Raw genomic sequence first — 17,937 nt, 5'->3', positions numbered from 1 at the left:
TGTGTTTTATTAAAAAATGAATTGGTAAAACTAATTTTTTATATATCTTTTTGGTTCGTTTTACATCAACGTTAGAAATTAGCTTTCAAATTAAAACCATTTGTAGAGGAAAATAATAGTAATAATCATCATTTTTCCTTAGTGAAATGGTACGAAAGAGGAACAAACACTCAGTACTCCACTAGTGGATTGGTCCTGTATTGTCTGACTCGGACCACGTGGATTTAATTTGTAAAATAAGAATAATAATTCTATTTTTATATCATTATTTTTGCTAAAAAGTTGTATATTTTACACAATGAATAAGTATATTTATCATCCGTGTTTGGTAGACACTTTTTTTTTTGGAAATTCAGTTGAACCATACCTTTGCACACACTATCGCGTATTAAACTTTTGCTAATTAATTGAAAATTAAAGCTGAATTCTGTTGTACATATAGAATAGTTTTTCTACATATAAAGTTAACGTAAACGGAAACCATATAGTAAATAGTAACAGGCTAACAGCAGTATTTAAATTTTTCAAATTATGACTAAAATCATTCCGAATTCTCTAAAAATATTTCTCCATGTTTATATGTATATATAATTATATATGATAATAATGATCGATATGTACCTCTAAATATGTTTGGTTGATCGAGAAGTACAAAGACAGCTAATACAATAACTGAACCAGAGAATCTCATGTCTCTCCTTCTAGTAGGCAAAGTAACGTGGCCTTACTTTTTCCCTTTTTCGAAACTATATTATTTTTAATTTCTTAATAATTATAATTTTTTAATAAAAAATCACCAAATTAGTTATAGAAAAAACCGAGATAAAAAATTGGAAAAAATGAAAAAAAACTATGACAGGTTGATTAAAAGAAAATACAAAGAATCTAGTTTTTGGTTTATAAAACTAGAGAATTTTAATTTATGTTTATGTTTTTATATATTTATATGCTATTTTTAATAATAAATTTGTTTGATAATGTACTTTTCTTAGTTTGATAGTTTTTTTTTTTATGTCTGCATTGTATTGGTCTGTTTTTGTTAGTTATCTTTATTAGTGTTTTTATATAACTTTTGTTATATAACTTTTATTAGTGATTTTAATTACAGTTTTACAATTATTTTTTTATTTTTCACAATCTCAATATCTTTAATTTTAAAATATAAGCCATATTAAAATTATCAAGATTCTTTTATATAGTTGTAATGAAATTTCTATGTAACTGATCGATTTTCATCTATTGTATATGTAAGAAAAGAAAAAATATATGACAAATTAACCTAATTTTTCATTTTTGTTGAACAAATTTGTAGAGAGATTTTTTAAAATTTTGATTTTATGTTTGAATTTCTGGCCTCTTAATCCTCATTTATTTCTTTAGTTCTGATTATTTATAATAATTTGTTTTTTTCTATATTACATATTCTCGGCTTTGTAAATTAATTGTAAGAAAATATTTTTACCACAAATATATAGTACTTTTGTGACTCTCAAATGATGTAAAATTTATATTGTATATTGTATAATTTTAGACCAAAATTCAATAATTTTTTTAATTGCAATAAATATTTAATATTCTGAATTTTGTAAACGAAAATTATTTTCAATAAAATATTTTCTTATCTTTTGATTCAGTTTGTATTCCATTTTTTTTTAATTTTTAATATCAAATTGATATTTTCTATTTATTTACACTAATAATTTTGATTTCCTATTTTGTATCAAATATACTAATAGTAAATATAAATAGACATATATTAAATATATATTTATAATAGATTTTAATGTTAAAATTATGGTTTTGAGCCGTTAAAAAAAACTATGGTTTTGCTGATGTGGATAGCTTAGATTGAGAGAAAATTCTCTCATTATATAATAGATATATAACAACAAAAAACTATTTATTTTTTAATTTTATATTAGTACAGTTTTAATTTTTGTTTTGGCTCAAATTTGGTTTCCACGAAATATTTTGAAGCTTGTAACTTGCAATACAAAATGTAAATAATGGGCCTAGACCAACTATATTGAGCCTCACTACGAAACATACTCGGGCTTGTCTTTTCTCTCTCTGGTTTGGAACTAGAAACGATAAAATATTAGCACGAATCTGATTCTCTGAAATGTCTTTCTTCATGTTCAATGTGGTCTATAAAGACAGAAAATAACTCTCCTGCTTAATCCAACTTCATGCTTCTCTAATTCTGCTGTACGATGATGCTCCTGAACTGATTGTTTAGGCGAATCATGAAATTTTTATTCTCTTCAATTGATGGCCGGAAAATTAGCATTGGTTAGTTCAAATTTGTTACTTATGTTAAATTTAGTCGGTAATACAAGTGGGATTTATCTTTATTTGAATTTGACCTGTAAGATCGATAGTATGATTATCCAATTTGAAAATTACTACGTTTTGTGAACCTTCATTTTACAATCAATTAGAAATACTGTTTTAGTCTATGTTTTAGAATATTATTTAAAAATTTATCATGATATTTGAAGTGAAATTTCTAACACATTTCCCCAAAATAATGACACTTTCGTTTCATTTAAACTAGCCATAAAGTCCATCTAAATTCCACCTTAAAGTCGATAACTAACCATATTTGGATTATTCATGGGCCATGGTCATATTTTTTTAATGAGTTTCTAATTTAAAAATTAACTAGATTCTAAATTTGCGCATTTTGCAGGATAATTTTTTTATAAATTATATTTTGCAATATATAAAATGTATGAGAAATACCAACTAATTTAAGTGTTGTTTATTCAAATATATTTAGTTTGTAATTTTTAAATTTGAATTAGAATTAATAATTTTTTACCAACAGATTTAATATTTTTTTGGCAACAAATTCAAATTATCTAATAAAATAAGAGGTGTTTGGAAATATATTTAGAAAATGCTTCTGTTTAACACTATAAATTGACAATAAATAAATCTATTTTGTTATATATTATTTAGGTATTATCTTGGGATGTTGAATTCCTAACATCTTACGACTTATAACACGAGATTTGTTTTCCATGCAGAAGTATTACATTAGTCTCTCTCTTGATAATGATTACCTAATAATCAATTCCGCGTTTGTAGAATAGTTTATGTTGGAAAAGTCTTTGTCGTTGACAAAAACTATAAGCAATGAGAATTAAAGTTAATATATTAGTTATAAGTAACTTATAACTGTAATATGATATCTGTCATGCGTACGTGCAAATAAATAATAGGGCTAAAAAAATACTTCTATTGAGAAACACCTATTGAAATAATTTATTTATAAAATATGTCACGTCGACTAAAAAATACGTCACGTACGTGTTAGTTAGTGTATATAAGCCGACAAAAAAAAATTGTATATATATATAGTATATAACCGAACAGTATAATTAATAGGGGGAAATGAAGAAAATTATATTTATCGCTGCGAATATTCAAGCGATATAATAAATATTAATAATTCGACATTCTGATAGATCGATGATTTCTTGTGAATTTATCTAAGAGATTACTTGTGAAATGTACTTAACCTTATTTCTTTTATGTTCGACGGGTGATTTGGTAATTACTGAAGGGATTTCTAACGACGCATAAGAATACATAAATATATATATATATATATATATATATATATATATATTAGAGTCTTGATCAGTTTTGGTGAGAGTTTTCTCATTTGATGCATGATCCAATTTTTTTGGAAAATACAATATACGTACATTTAAATGATCGTAATTAACTTCTTCGGATTGCAAATGTGTAAAAAAAAATAGAGAGGGTCCATTTTACCTTATCTGTTCAAACACAACCTCTTCTGAGTTATGTAACATATCAATCATAAAAATTGTCACTACTCACTAAGTACTTTCCTGATAGCTATTTGAGAAAATAAATTAAACTCAAAACTAAAATATATACATATATATAAGGTTATCTATAATAGAAATTAACATAATTAAGTAAGTACATTTTCACCTTTTTTATAAACAATAAGACAGTACAAAAATAGCTAATGATATCAACGTAGCTCGATAGACTTTTTCTTGTTGTTAAAATAGGTTGACCTCATAATTCAGTGATCCGAACAAGAACTCAATTTATTCTCCAATTTAGTTTTCAAAACGTTGCTTAATCACTCAAATCTTACATACAAAATTGATATAAAGATTCAGTATTAATTTACTACATAATTATGGGAAAATATATAGTTTCGAAGTGTTCACATTGAGGGACCAAAAGAACTGGTCCCCGAAGCAATAATTAGGAAACAGCTTTAGTTAAGGGGCAAACATATATACCACTTCTCTCTGTTCCATTCTACCATCATATATATATATATATATATAAATTATAAATAAATTTATATATACATGTGGATATGTAAAGTTGGACCACACTATGAACAAGTCTGCAAGAATGTATAAAGAAGAAATTAAGAGTGATGAAATGATGGGAGTGAAGCAGTGTTCTAGTTTCAAGTTTCAAGAACACTTATAAACCCTAAAGCTCAAAACTGTGTACTGTCTCGGACATTTATCAGATCTCTCAGATTTTTCCCTTTTTTCCACACTTATGATCTCATTGTTTTTTTCTTCTTGTATTCTTTTAACGGTTATGATTGAATTGTTTCTTTTATGTATCACCTTAAAATTATCATGGATGCTCTTTTTCTATGCTACAAACATTAAGGTTCTTCTTTATCAAAACAAAAACATCTAAATTTCTGCATAGTAAATATCTCTCTCTGCTTGTACTCTTCTTATAAATGTTTAATCCATATTTAGTAAAACAATTTATACCCTACTATTAAGGTAAATTATAATCGTAGATTTTTATTTGGATTTCACACATCTAACAGTGATATATATATATATATATAATAATAATTTCTTTTCACTTTTCACTAGCTAGAAAAAATCATTAAATTTCTTCCTTATCAAAATAAAAAGAAGGGAAACATTTAAATTTGGTGCATAATATCGCTATCTGCATGTACACGCTTATGGATGTTTTAATCCATAGTAAAGCAATTAGTACCATATAGTTAAAGTTAATTATTACCGAAGATTTTGTATCACACAAATACTAAGACAATTTTTTTCTTCTTATATACCACTTCACTCTGTTCCATTCTACCATCGTATATATTATATATAGATTATAAATGATAAATTCTTAGTTAATGATATCATTCTTTCTAGGCAAGAAAATTCATTTCGATTGAAAAAAAAAGAATTAAATGCAGAAAATAAGAAGAAAAATATTAGCTTGGCGGAAAAGAAAGTGAGGTGAGAAAAAACTGCTAACCTGCGCTGTGCAGCACAGAGGTACTTACTTTGGTCAATCTGAGAACTCAACTGATGACGTCATATTGCATAATTAGGGGTATTTTCGGAATATAAAGATATGATAAAAAGGATTCTTTGTGGAATTTGGTATGAAACGGCGGAAAGAGCTTCCGTTTCGGTTGGACCACTTCCCTTTTGAAATGTAATAATCCCGCGATTTCTTACAAACCCACTCTCTTTCGTGGCGCGTGTATGTTTATTATTAATATTCACACATTTGTCTTTTTTTTATAAAGAATATATACAAACAATTCTTGTGGATCGATCGTATCATAAAATCAATATTAGAATGGGAAACAGTTATCACATGTATACGATGAAATTATATATGTATGTCGTCATTCGCAAATTTTCCCTAAATACATTGGAAAATGTTGAGTATTTTCTGTAATTAGTTAGGAAACATATTATATACTATTACTTTAAAATCCTATTGTTTCATATTAATTTATATCTTCATTCCATTAAAAATAGACTAATACTTTTGTTCAGTGATTTGTTTTCTTTAGAATTTGGCGCGTGTAAGAGGATATAGTAAGTTCTTTTAATGTATATGTATATAAAAAATTGGAGAAAAAATTGTTAGAAAAAGAAAACGGTCCCCAGAGAGAAATAATAAATGCATTTTTGGTGGAATGAATATAAAAAAAAGGTAAAGAAAGAAATATTGGAAAGAAGAAGAAGAAGAATTTAAGGCCCGTTTCCAAAAAAAAAAAAAAAGAAGAAGAAGAAGAAGAAAAAAAAGGTGGACCACGTAATCACCTCTCATGCACAGTCCCTTAGTTTGGGAACAATTCTTGACAACAATCATAAGTATCCCAAATTATGAAACTAGTAATTTGGTATTATGTAAAAGTAAAACCACAAAGTTTTGGATATTCTTATCCTGTAATTCTCTGATAGTCTGATCTAATAATTACAGGCAAACGTATTTCATATATATCAAATGTAAACCATGATTCTCTTATAAAGAAAATAATTTTGTTTTAGACGATAGATGTCTCGATTTATTGGCTTTTTTTTTAAAAAAAAGGATGATTTAATAATATTATTAGACGATAGATGTCTCGATTTATTGGCATGAAGTTGATGTAATATACTATGATTAAGCAAGTGAATGTGAGTATTACACTACACAAGCAATATTCATTTTTTGTGATATTGTTGGTTATAAGTTATATTCGAATTTGTCATTTATAAGAAAACTCTTGGGTTTATCCATCCAATGAAATAAGTAAACTTTTTTGGGTGATTTTATTAATATTGGACAGTTAAATAACTACAAATACAGTGTTGATTTTGTCTCTTCTATGTATCTTTCTATATCCTCTTTATATTTTACAAGTTGGCTTGAAGTTAACTAATCAAGATTATCCTACTTAAAAAGCTATCCAAATAATTAATTAACTTCTAAACATACATTTTTGCTATTTTAAAGATCAAATAATTTTGACGCCATTTGTGTGGTTTTACTCACTTGGTTACACTTTACACGGGACTATAGTCGCTAAATATTCTATATCATTGCTACTGAAATATTTTAAATATTTATTTATGATATGGACATATGGTTAATAACTATTGTTAAACAGAGGAGAAGTGACACTGAGACATATCTGAGAAAAGCCTGAACTCAACTTCCACTTCTGGTTTTATTTCTTGGGATTCGTTCTCATTCATTTATTTACCTCTCCGTCCATACAGTAACATATACATATAATATGTTTTTTTTTCAGCAAATATACATATAATATGTTATTACTTATTAGTCATATCAAAAGCATGTACATAACTCTTACACGAGCTAATTCTTTTGCTAAAATTTATCTTCGTACGCTTTCCAAAATTATTCTTTTTCTTTTGATTAATTTATCGTCAAATAAATCTTTCATGCTGATTATTTTTAGGAGCAAAATAGGCAGAGGCATACGTGTATAAATATAATATATTAACATTATTCGTATATATAAAAAAATATAATTTGTACAAAGTACAGTTAAAATTTGTACATTCACGTGACTGGCTAAATCATATATAGAAGTTTTATTAATTCCGAATTAGAAAATCATCGTCAATGTTTTAGTATTGTTTGGGAGACGCTATATATGCTTCATAAATTTTGTTTAAAAAGTAGTTGCAAATATATTTAATAACAAGGTTGCTTTACATTTATTTAATAACAAGCTTGCTTACACAAGCAAACCAAACTTATAACAACACCAAAATTGATATCATTGTTTTAGATAACATATTAAAAATGGTTGTACTTGTACCACATATATGTATGCTAATATACACAGCCATGTTACACGTATAGGTTTAGCAATAAATAACAGCAAAATACTAACTACACAAATAAACATTTAAATAGTCAAATCAACGTAGAAATATGTCATATGACGGCTTGTAGCTAATTTGTGTACGTATCCGGCAAAGGTTCTCTACTTTTTAACCTTTAGTTTAAACTAATTACTGGCTTTTTCCAATCGTTTTTTTTTTCTTTCAAAACACTGGACCAATGTACGTATATATATCAATATATGTATAGGTCATTCTTTTTGAATTTTCTTGTTGTATAAATTATTAGGTTCTTGATAATTGGAGGAAGAAAAATAAAGAATAGCGGGAGACACCTGTTGTATATTCTTGGTCAGACTAAATAATACGACGTCAAAGAGGAACAAAAGAAAAATCATTAATTTCACTTAGACTTACGTTTCAAATACACAAAACGAAACCAAAATTAATGTATAATTGAAGAGAATCATATATGATATAATTTGAAAATAGTGAAGCCTTTTGACCCACTTGTGATATAAAAAGAGAGATTGAACATTGATTGCTATTGCTAGCTATAGAGCCTATGGGGGAGGGTCATGATCACCTATCTTCTGATCTCTGATGAGATACCCATCTGATTGATATTTTCTCTTCCTAGGTTTTGTTTATTTTTATTTTACCATTTTATAATTATCTTTATTTTTTTTGCCTGTAGTACAAATTACAGACCCATACTAAAAGATATATTTATTTTTTCTTTATAGTACAAAACAAGAGAGAGGTGAAGCCACACAATCTCTTTTTCCTCTCCCTCTCTCTCTGGTATATCTCTTCTGTTTAATTCTTTTATTCTTCTATCTCTTCTATCCTCTCCTAATCTCTTTCTCTCTCTCTCTCTCAATCTTCACCAAAGAATTAATAAGAAAAAATAAATTCATATCTATATGCAAACTTTTTGCGTAGGGTTTTAGAGCTATCTATATTGTCTGGTTTATGAAACAAAGTTTTTTTTTTTTTTTGGCTCTTTCTCATGTTTTGGAAATTCAGGGTATAATTAACGTTTGCTTTTAAAAATTTTCATCGATTCTTTTCCATCGAGATAGGTTCTTGTAGATCTTGATGAAACTCTTGTTCTTATCCCAAAAGGAGTTTTGTTTTTTTCTTCTCTTCTTATTGGGTTTTTAGTTCTTGAGACATGGCAAGAGATCAGTTCTACGGTCATAATCATCATCATCAAATGATTAATCAGATCCATGGGTTTGATGAGACAAACCAAAATCCAACCGATCATCATCATCATCATTATAATCCTCAGATCTTTGGCTCAAATTCCAACATGGGGATGATGATAGATTTCTCCAAGCAACATCAGATTAGGATGACAAGTGGGATGGATCATCATCATCATCATACAAGTGGTGGTACTGATCAGAATCAGCTTCTAGAAGATTCTTCATCCTCCATGAGACTATGCAGCGTTAATAATGATTACCCAAGCGAAGTAAATGATGATAGACCACCACAAAGACCAAGCCAAGGTCTTTCCCTCTCTCTATCCTCCTCAAATCCTACAAGCATCAGTCTCCAATCTTTCGACCACCACAGACCCCAACAGCAACAACAAGGGTATTCTGGTAAATCAACGCATCATCAGAATCTCCAACACAGCCAGATGATGATGATGATGGTGATGAATAGTCACCAACAAAACAACAACAACAACAACGACCATCATCATCATCAGTTTCCGATTGGGAGTTCCAAGTATCTGAGTCCAGCTCAAGAGCTACTGAGTGAGTTTTGTAGTCTTGGAGTAAAGGAAAGTGATGATGAAGTGATGATGATGAAGCATAAGAGGAAGCAAAAAGGCAAACAACAAGAAGAGTGGGACACAAGTAACAACAACAATGATCAACATCATGACCAATCTGCCACTACTTCTTCAAAGAAACATGTTCCACCACTTCACTCTCTTGAGTTCATGGAACTTCAGAAAAGAAAAGCCAAATTGCTCTCCATGCTTGAAGAGGTATTCACTCTACTATCAAAACATTTCATCATGGGTTTCTTAAAAATCTAGTAATTTTTTGTTTGTTTGTTTGTTTGGTTTCAGCTTATTCCTAAAAATGTAAATTACCCACAATTCTTGTATCAAAACATTTTTCATGGGTTTGTTACAAATTCTAATCTTTTTCTATTTGTTTCAAGTTATTCTTAAAATACCCACAAATCTTGTAATTTTTGAAGGTCCATATATTTCTTAAAAATACAAATTTAATTTATATAAAAGATAACAAGATTCCCTTTTGTCTTCATTCCTTCATGTATTCTCTTCGAAAACGAGTTCGATCGTAACACTACGAAAAGATTAACCCTTTTAATTCCTTTACGCATTATTTCCTTTTTCTATAGAACCAAAATAAAAAGATTTGCTTTGCTTTTGATCTAATATGGAGACTAGTGGTCCTCAATATTTATAGCAATCAATTTCATCACCATAAGCCATAACGAGTTGTTTATTTTTCATTCTATGAATCTACATTTATAAGATGTGATTGAAATCTATTTATTTGGCAGCTTAAAAGAAGATATGGACATTACAGAGAGCAAATGAGAATTGCGGCAGCAGCGTTTGAGACGGCGGTTGGGGTAGGAGCGGCGGAGATGTACACGGCGTTAGCGTCGAGGGCAATGTCTAGGCATTTCCGGTGTTTGAAAGACGGACTTGTAGGACAAATTCAAGCAACAAGTCAAGCTTTGGGAGAAAGAGATGAGGATAATCGTGCGGCCTCAATTTCTGCACGTGGCGAAACTCCACGGCTGAGGTTGCTCGATCAAGCTTTGCGGCAACAGAAATCGTATCGCCAAATGAGTCTCGTGGAAGCTCATCCTTGGCGTCCACAACGCGGTTTGCCTGAACGCGCGGTCACGACGTTAAGAGCTTGGCTCTTTGAGCACTTTCTTCACCCGTAAGTTATAAATTTCATACACACCCTCTTATTATATATGCACCCTTATTTATAACTATGATTTGATGAAAACAAAAACATGCGAACTATATGACGATACGGGTATGAGTAAAGTCACTTTTTACTATGATTTGCGAACTATATGACGATACGGGTATGAGTAAAGTCACTTTTTACTATGATTAGTCAAGTAATTACTAGTTAAGTGTCTATTTAATTAGCTATTGATTGTGGAATCATAGGACTATAAATTAAGTCAACATAACCTAGTTTAGAAGTTTATATTGCAATTGTATATATGATATATAAAATAAATAATATAAAGCATTGATAGTAGGGGGTGTTCTTTTTTTAACCTGAACATATAAAAGATATATACATTTTACATAGAGAGATTGAGATTGACTTGACAAGCTGAGGATCCGATCTTCCTTAATCTGTTAATTGCATAATAGCTTTTCATTTTCCATTTTTCTTTCTCTTGCATCATTAGTGTGAAAGTGAGTGTACAAAGATATACATACATGTACATATGTATACATATTTAGATAATGTGTAATAACTAAATAATAAAATATAGATGTAAAATATTTAACTGGTGGATGAAAGACAGAAATAGAGAAAGGTACAAAGTGGATTCAGAGAGAGAATCAATGTTCTTTACCTAACACTAACAAAAGAGAGAAACAATGCATAACTCCTTGCTTTTTCTCCATGTTTTTATTTTGTTTTCTTTCTCCATTTTTTCCTTTCCTTTCCTTTATTATTTATTTATTTTCTTTTATAAATTAAATATTTATAATATGTAAGACTTGTCTCCATCAAATTCCCAAACACTGATCAAACAATGAAACATCTTGTTAGTTTTCACCAAACCCTTTACCTTTGCTCCATTTCTTTTGCATCATTCTTCAATCATTTGTATCCATTTTTTTTAAATTTAAAATATCATTAATTTTTCACAAGACAAATGAATTTCCCTAAAGTAATTTTTCTTATTTTTCAGATATCCAAGCGATGTTGATAAACATATATTGGCCCGACAAACTGGTTTATCAAGAAGTCAGGTAAAGAACAAGTTCACTCATTCATGATATGTTCCAAATTAGCTATTTATTTTTCATTTTATTGAATATGAAACAAGAGGAGAACAAATATTTGTTAGGTATCAAATTGGTTTATCAATGCAAGAGTTAGGCTATGGAAACCAATGATTGAAGAGATGTATTGTGAAGAAACAAGAGGAGAACAAATGGAGGTTACAAACCCGACGTTCATCGACACTAAACCGGACCCAAACCAGATAATTCGTGTCGAACCGGAATCTTTATCTTCCATCGTTACTAAAACCGGCCACAAAGACAACTCAAACCAAGGAACGGCGTCGTCGTCGTTTGGGTCAACGTTTGACTTTTCATTATACGGTAACCATGCTGTGACATACGCTGGTGAAGGAGGGACACGTGACGTGTCGTTGACGCTTGGGTTACAGAACGGTGGCGTGAGTTTAGCGTTATCTCCAGTGACGGCTCAAGCGGGCCCACTTTACTATGGTAGGGACCACATGGAAGGATCGGTTCAATATACAGCGTCGATGCTGGACGGTGATCAAGCTCAGAATCTGCCTTATAGGAATCTTATGGGAGCTCAATTGCTTCACGACATGGTTTGAAGAAGAAAATTAAAATTAAAATTAGGTTTCGATACTCTTTTCAAACCGATTCGGTTATGTAACGGTTTAGTTAGATAAAACAAAAAAAAACTAGATATTTTTAATTAAATATACCGTTGTCTGATTGAATTGGGAATTGGTAGAGACGGAGATATTATGATATGAGTTAGTTAGTTCGTCAATATCACCTTCTTGGATATATGTATTTATCTAGAAAAATGTTATTAATTATATTCGAATTGTGTCTTTTTCTCAATCTTTGGTATACTAAATCAACTTTAGATTTGCTAAAAAATATTGCATTTATCAATAAATTATTTCGGATTTGAACAAAGTAACAAACACTTGGATAATATATCTTTCAACAACAAATATATGTTTTTTTTAGATTTATCATTAGATATACAAATTTTCTCGCGGAAATTCGACTAGTTCTGATTATAAACATATTGTTTGGTAAAAAATTCGCTCCATACCTATTATTGGTATAGTATTAGGCCATCTCGATCAAATGTATATAGCCTAGGGAAAATTTTCCTTTACTTGGATTTACCATTAAAAAAGAAGAAATAATAGTAAACGTTTCTTAAACTACACAATCTTATACACGCCGAGTATTTATAGTGTATGGTCTTCGCGGGATTAATGATAAAACCTAATAGAATAAAGTTGCCGACAGAAATAATAAATCAAGAACAAACTCAGTATTGGACCATCTCGGTCGATACATTCAACGTGTACACTACGTATATAATTGTAAATATTTTTTGTAACCCAAAAATCACATGGTCTACACTTAACAGTCTCCTAATCACGAAATTAATCGTTGAAACAGTTGCTTCGTGGAACGAATAATTACATCTCTTGAAAATGAGATGGTCCATAGTTTGATGACCAACTTTTTTTTGGAAAATGTGACCGATCCAGAGAAGAGATGATTGCTAGACCTAAATAGTATGATCTCAACCACAATAATATCAAATGAGAAAAAAATATCTGAAATTAAGTAAAACCACATCTCTTTAAATTAGATTTTAAAAATATATAACTAAAAGTAGATATGTTATCATGTGGGTATATTCAACTTCTTCTATATATGTACACTTTTTTTTTTATTTTTTTAAAAAACACAGTTAATATCATCATATCAGCTAGAATAAAAAAAGTATCAAACCCGATTTTGGGTCTTAAGGGCTCTTCTATATTTGTACTGAGAGTCCATACACAACTCCCATTAGGATAATAATTTACATACCTTTTTCTTTGCGTCAATATCGAGTTAGAATCCAAGTCCTGTTTATTTAACTCTGGAAAGAAAAATAGAAGCTAAACAAATTAAATATGTTACTTTCTCCACATACGTACACATATATGATATATCAATAATAACATACATTTTAGGTTCTGTTTCCTTGATAACACTACCTGGCCACAAGTACATCTGTAAATACGACACATTATACATAGTATGTTAAAATTTAGTATAGGATAGTTATAAAGCATGAAATAAGTTAATTAATGGATCAAAAAGTAAACCACCCGTTATGTGAACCCAATCCGGAGGAACATACAGTAGTCTACAAATTGACAATTAACGAATATACATTAGTTCTAAACCTGCAATGAGATTTAAATTTCAATAAAGCGAAAAGCCTTGAAACCCTACGCTCTCTCTTTCCTATATCTTGCATTAAGGGAGCATCGACAATTCGGGCAGCTTCGTTTCTGTTTCAGCCAAGAATCAATACAAAAAGGATGAAAAACATGTCTACACTTCTTTATACAGATAATCTCTTGGCCATCTTTAAACTCTTCGAGACAAATTGGACAACAAATCTCATCAAACCCTTCTTCTTTGATATCCTTAAACCCTATGATGGTCGTTTCTATCGAAAGTATCGGCATCATATATCGGGTTCTCATGACTTGTTCAGGCAGAGGCTGAGGCAGAGGCTGAGGCAGAGGCTGAGGCTGAGGCAGAGGCTGAGGCAGAGGCGGCTGTAGATGTCCGGTTTCGATGTCTTGTGGATGAGAATTATCGTGAGCCTCAGGAGGTTGAACACCTTTTTTGCAATTTAAGATGATGGTGATGATTACTAAAAAGACCATCCAAACTACCAGAAGCTGCCACTCGTTTGGAGTTGACCAAAACCACGATAAAAACGAATCATGCGACGGCGGAGATTCCATCGTCGTAATATCACTTTTCTATAAGAGAGATCAAATTTGAAGTTACAGAATCTCTAACCGTACGATTAGAATATATACTCATTTTTTTGTGTAAAAATGAATCTAGCTAGAATCAAATCTTAATCACGAGATATACACATATCTTAGATATGTTAGTTTACCATATATTATCTAAATATTCCGTTAAAAAATAGATTATCTTTAGAACTATGATAAATATGTTCGAAACTAGTCTGAAAAAAAATTACATATTTTTAGTTATATTTCTTTTAATTATTATAATTATTTTATATAATTTGATATTATTATTACCCATTGTTAACAGATATGGATGGATTTTTCACGTGTATTAGGAGATCCAATTTTTTGATAATCACCTAGATAAACTTTCTCAGTTAAATAGATTTACAATTCATATTTCATGCTAATAAAACATCTTTGAAAAACTTATTTACTTACCTTAATTGAGTAAAAATATTTAGTAGTATACATGGTGATCATCCGTTTCCATCGTGTGGATTGCTAGTTTAATGTTTTTCTTAAATGTTTTATGTTTTAGCTTAAGTTTATGTATCTAAAAATCTAATTATATATGTGAACCAAATACTATTACTAGAATTCATTAGGGATGTACAAAATAGAAATATTAAATAATTATAATGTAAACAATGGAAGAATATTATTTACATTACCTAGTTGCTTATCTCTTTATGTTTTAAAAGTACAACTAGATTTTGCGCTCACGCTATGCGTAGGTATTTTGTTAATAAAAATTATATGTAATTAATTATATTTATTAAGACATAAATTTTATATATTAGTGATTTAATAATATAGTAAAAATATTATAATATTCATATAATAATTTTTATGTAAATTTTGAGGTTTTAACGGTTTTGTTTTAAATCTATATACAATATGTCATATTTCAAAAACGTATTATTTGGTCAAACACTTATAAGTTAATATACCCAAATCAACTAATTTTTTTAATAAATTAGTCAAATGGTACTTATTAAACATAATATTGACATGATGATAAAATATTATACATTCACTTCTTTAAATCATGAAGATAATTTTTTTCATCATTTTCATTTTTCTTCCAATTATATATGTATTTTTTTTAAAATAATAATAAAATTTAAAATTTAATCTTTTTTCTTCTCTTGTTTAACCGATATAAATTTTTATTTTGTTATATTAATTTAAAAAACAAACTAATAAATAAAATATTTGCTTTGAGATTAATTTATTCTATTAAAACAGAAGCACTTTTAGTGTCTGTTTCCAAACACCCCTAAACTTTTTTATAACATTTTATTTTATATTATAATTAATTTCAAAAATTGGTTACTAATTGGCTTTGTTTATATCTCGTTTCATTATATTCTTTGTAATTTAGCTAATAGTTAAAATTATAGTTTAGCCAAGTTGGTTATTTTACGTTGTAATGACTCATTTTTTTGTGAAATCTAATTCTATTTTTTTTTGTTTTTTTTTTTATAATTTGGAATGGTTGCAAACACAGAAAAAAACTTAAAAATTATTATAATTATGTAACAAAAATTTGGATATCAATGTAAGAATCTCTAAATATGTGTCTATACATCTAATTTAAATTTAAAATTTTTTATTTTAATATTATTTATATATAATTTCTTTATCTTTAATAGTTTTTAAAAATAATAATGGAATTTGAAAAAAAAAATTAATTTTCAATGTTGAGGTGGACCAATAAAAATTTTATATAGAATTTTTTTTAGAAATAATTAGAATTTGTAAACTTTCTTAATTTATTTATTTAGCAATAATATTAAAAATTTGTAAACTTTCCTTATTTTTGATTGTTGATGTGGACCAATAGAATTTCCCGTTTTAATCCTAGGTGGACACCTTGAAAAGCATTTAGCTTCAACTTTTATTAGTATATATAGATATATATATATATAAGATAAGATAAGATAAGAAGATTGCTGTTACTGAGTAAAATGGAAGATCTACTAAAATTATGTATTAGTACTTGATCGTTATCTTATTTTTTTTGATGTGCTGCTTTTGAAAGAAAAGATTTAAGTTTTCAATGACAGCTCTTCTGAAATAAAACATAATAAGCAAAATATTGCTCCAAGTTATCTTGTATATTGCTACACATGCTGTTTTAATATCATAAGTACTTTGAAGATGTAAACATAAACCAAAAAGTAGTTGCAAAAAAAGAAAAAAAGACATTCACCATCATGGAAAGCTAAGACACAAATCAAACATTTTGGTTAGTATAATGTTTATATTAGAGAAGGAAAACACATCTTTTAATTTGTTCTTACAACATTGACCACTGTCATCAACTGATCAATATATTATCCTCCATGTAAATAAAAGATGACACGTTGTATGGCACATATCTACTTCTCTCCCATTGAAGACATGATGAGACTGCAACATCCTTACCCTCCTCAAATCCACTCTTCATATTCTATTTTACAAAAACAAACCACGATTATTTTCAATATCATACATTTCTAAAGATGAAAATAAGTAGTGAGTCGGAAGCTTGAGATCATCCTTACTGTCGCCACTATCAGTCACAAGGCTAATCTAATTTCTAATAAAAATATAAAAATTCTAATTTCAAACATGTCGAAGGAGAAACTTAAAATCAGCTCCCGTTGGTATCCACAAAATTGTATCTTAAACAATTAACTATGAAGCTACAATCACCAAATTATATTGAACAGAAAGCACTAATGTGAACTTCGTTTCAACGTGCTATAATCAAACCATCTGTGGAGTTTGTCGATAAAACCAAAGGAGAAGATAATGGTCAACTCCACATTATCTGGTCAAAGCTTCTATTCTTTTGGGCTCAAGCCCATACGTGTGTTTACAAGAGTGTGCAAGAGAAACTGATGTTGGGTTAGGGTATAAGGCCCACATGATTACTCAAAGCTATATATAAAACTTTTTTGGAGTTGCAGACTTTGAGAGAGAGCAGAGATAATTAACGAGAGAAGGAGAAGAGAAACAGAGATACACGGTTAAGGGTTTTTTCAGGCTTTCGTCTTCATCTTCTGGGTTAAGGCATCTGTGGTTGAAACTGAGGTGAATTAGTTTCTGGTCTTTCTTCTTTGTGGTACCTGAAACAAAGGAAAGAAGAGAGATACGTGAGTTTAACGGTGAAGTAACAAACTCATTATTGTAAACACTTGATCGATTATAGTGGACCGTTGAGAGTACCGTCTCTCCCCAGACGTACCGAAAGGGAACTGGGTTACCAAATTTTCTTGTGTCTTGCTTGAAAACAACAAACAAACTAAGTATCAAGGTTAATTGATCTAAGTATTTCAGGTTAAGAGCTAAGACTAGAGGTTGAAATCAATATTAAAACCTCACAAGTGGTATCAGAGCACCAGGTTTAAGCGGAGGATACGGTTTCAGTTTCTGATCTGCGATTGGTGTTGTTTCGGGAAAGTCCAAGTTA

At 29.2% G+C, this 17,937-nt stretch overlaps 1 protein-coding gene across 1 annotated transcript; it reads left to right on the top strand.

The window, feature by feature from the left end:
• The first annotated feature begins 8,820 nt into the window (after nt 1-8,820).
• LOC18022953 (homeobox protein BEL1 homolog) lies at nt 8,821-12,448 on the top strand. Its single transcript, XM_006405291.2, has 4 exons — nt 8,821-9,654; nt 10,203-10,594; nt 11,601-11,661; nt 11,760-12,448. Exons 1-4 carry the CDS (start codon nt 8,821-8,823, stop codon nt 12,264-12,266), a joined length of 1,794 nt encoding a protein of 597 aa, XP_006405354.1. The 3' UTR covers nt 12,267-12,448.
• Nucleotides 12,449-17,937: the final 5,489 nt, after the last annotated feature.

This window comes from Eutrema salsugineum, unplaced genomic scaffold, assembly GCF_000478725.1.
Source record: "Eutrema salsugineum unplaced genomic scaffold, Eutsalg1_0 scaffold_14, whole genome shotgun sequence".
Classification (NCBI taxonomy): domain Eukaryota; kingdom Viridiplantae; phylum Streptophyta; class Magnoliopsida; order Brassicales; family Brassicaceae; genus Eutrema; species Eutrema salsugineum.
This window is presented reverse-complemented; position numbering and strand designations above follow the sequence as displayed.

Bases quoted from the DNA above. Each gene is read 5' to 3' on its own strand.
- LOC18022953 (XM_006405291.2), top strand. From the start codon at position 8,821: ATGGCAAGAGATCAGTTCTACGGTCATAATCATCATCATCAAATGATT. The intron at 10,595-11,600 runs GTAAGTTATAAA...CTTATTTTTCAG, and splicing joins TTTGAGCACTTTCTTCACCC to ATATCCAAGCGATGTTGATA. The intron at 11,662-11,759 runs GTAAAGAACAAG...AATATTTGTTAG, and splicing joins CTGGTTTATCAAGAAGTCAG to GTATCAAATTGGTTTATCAA.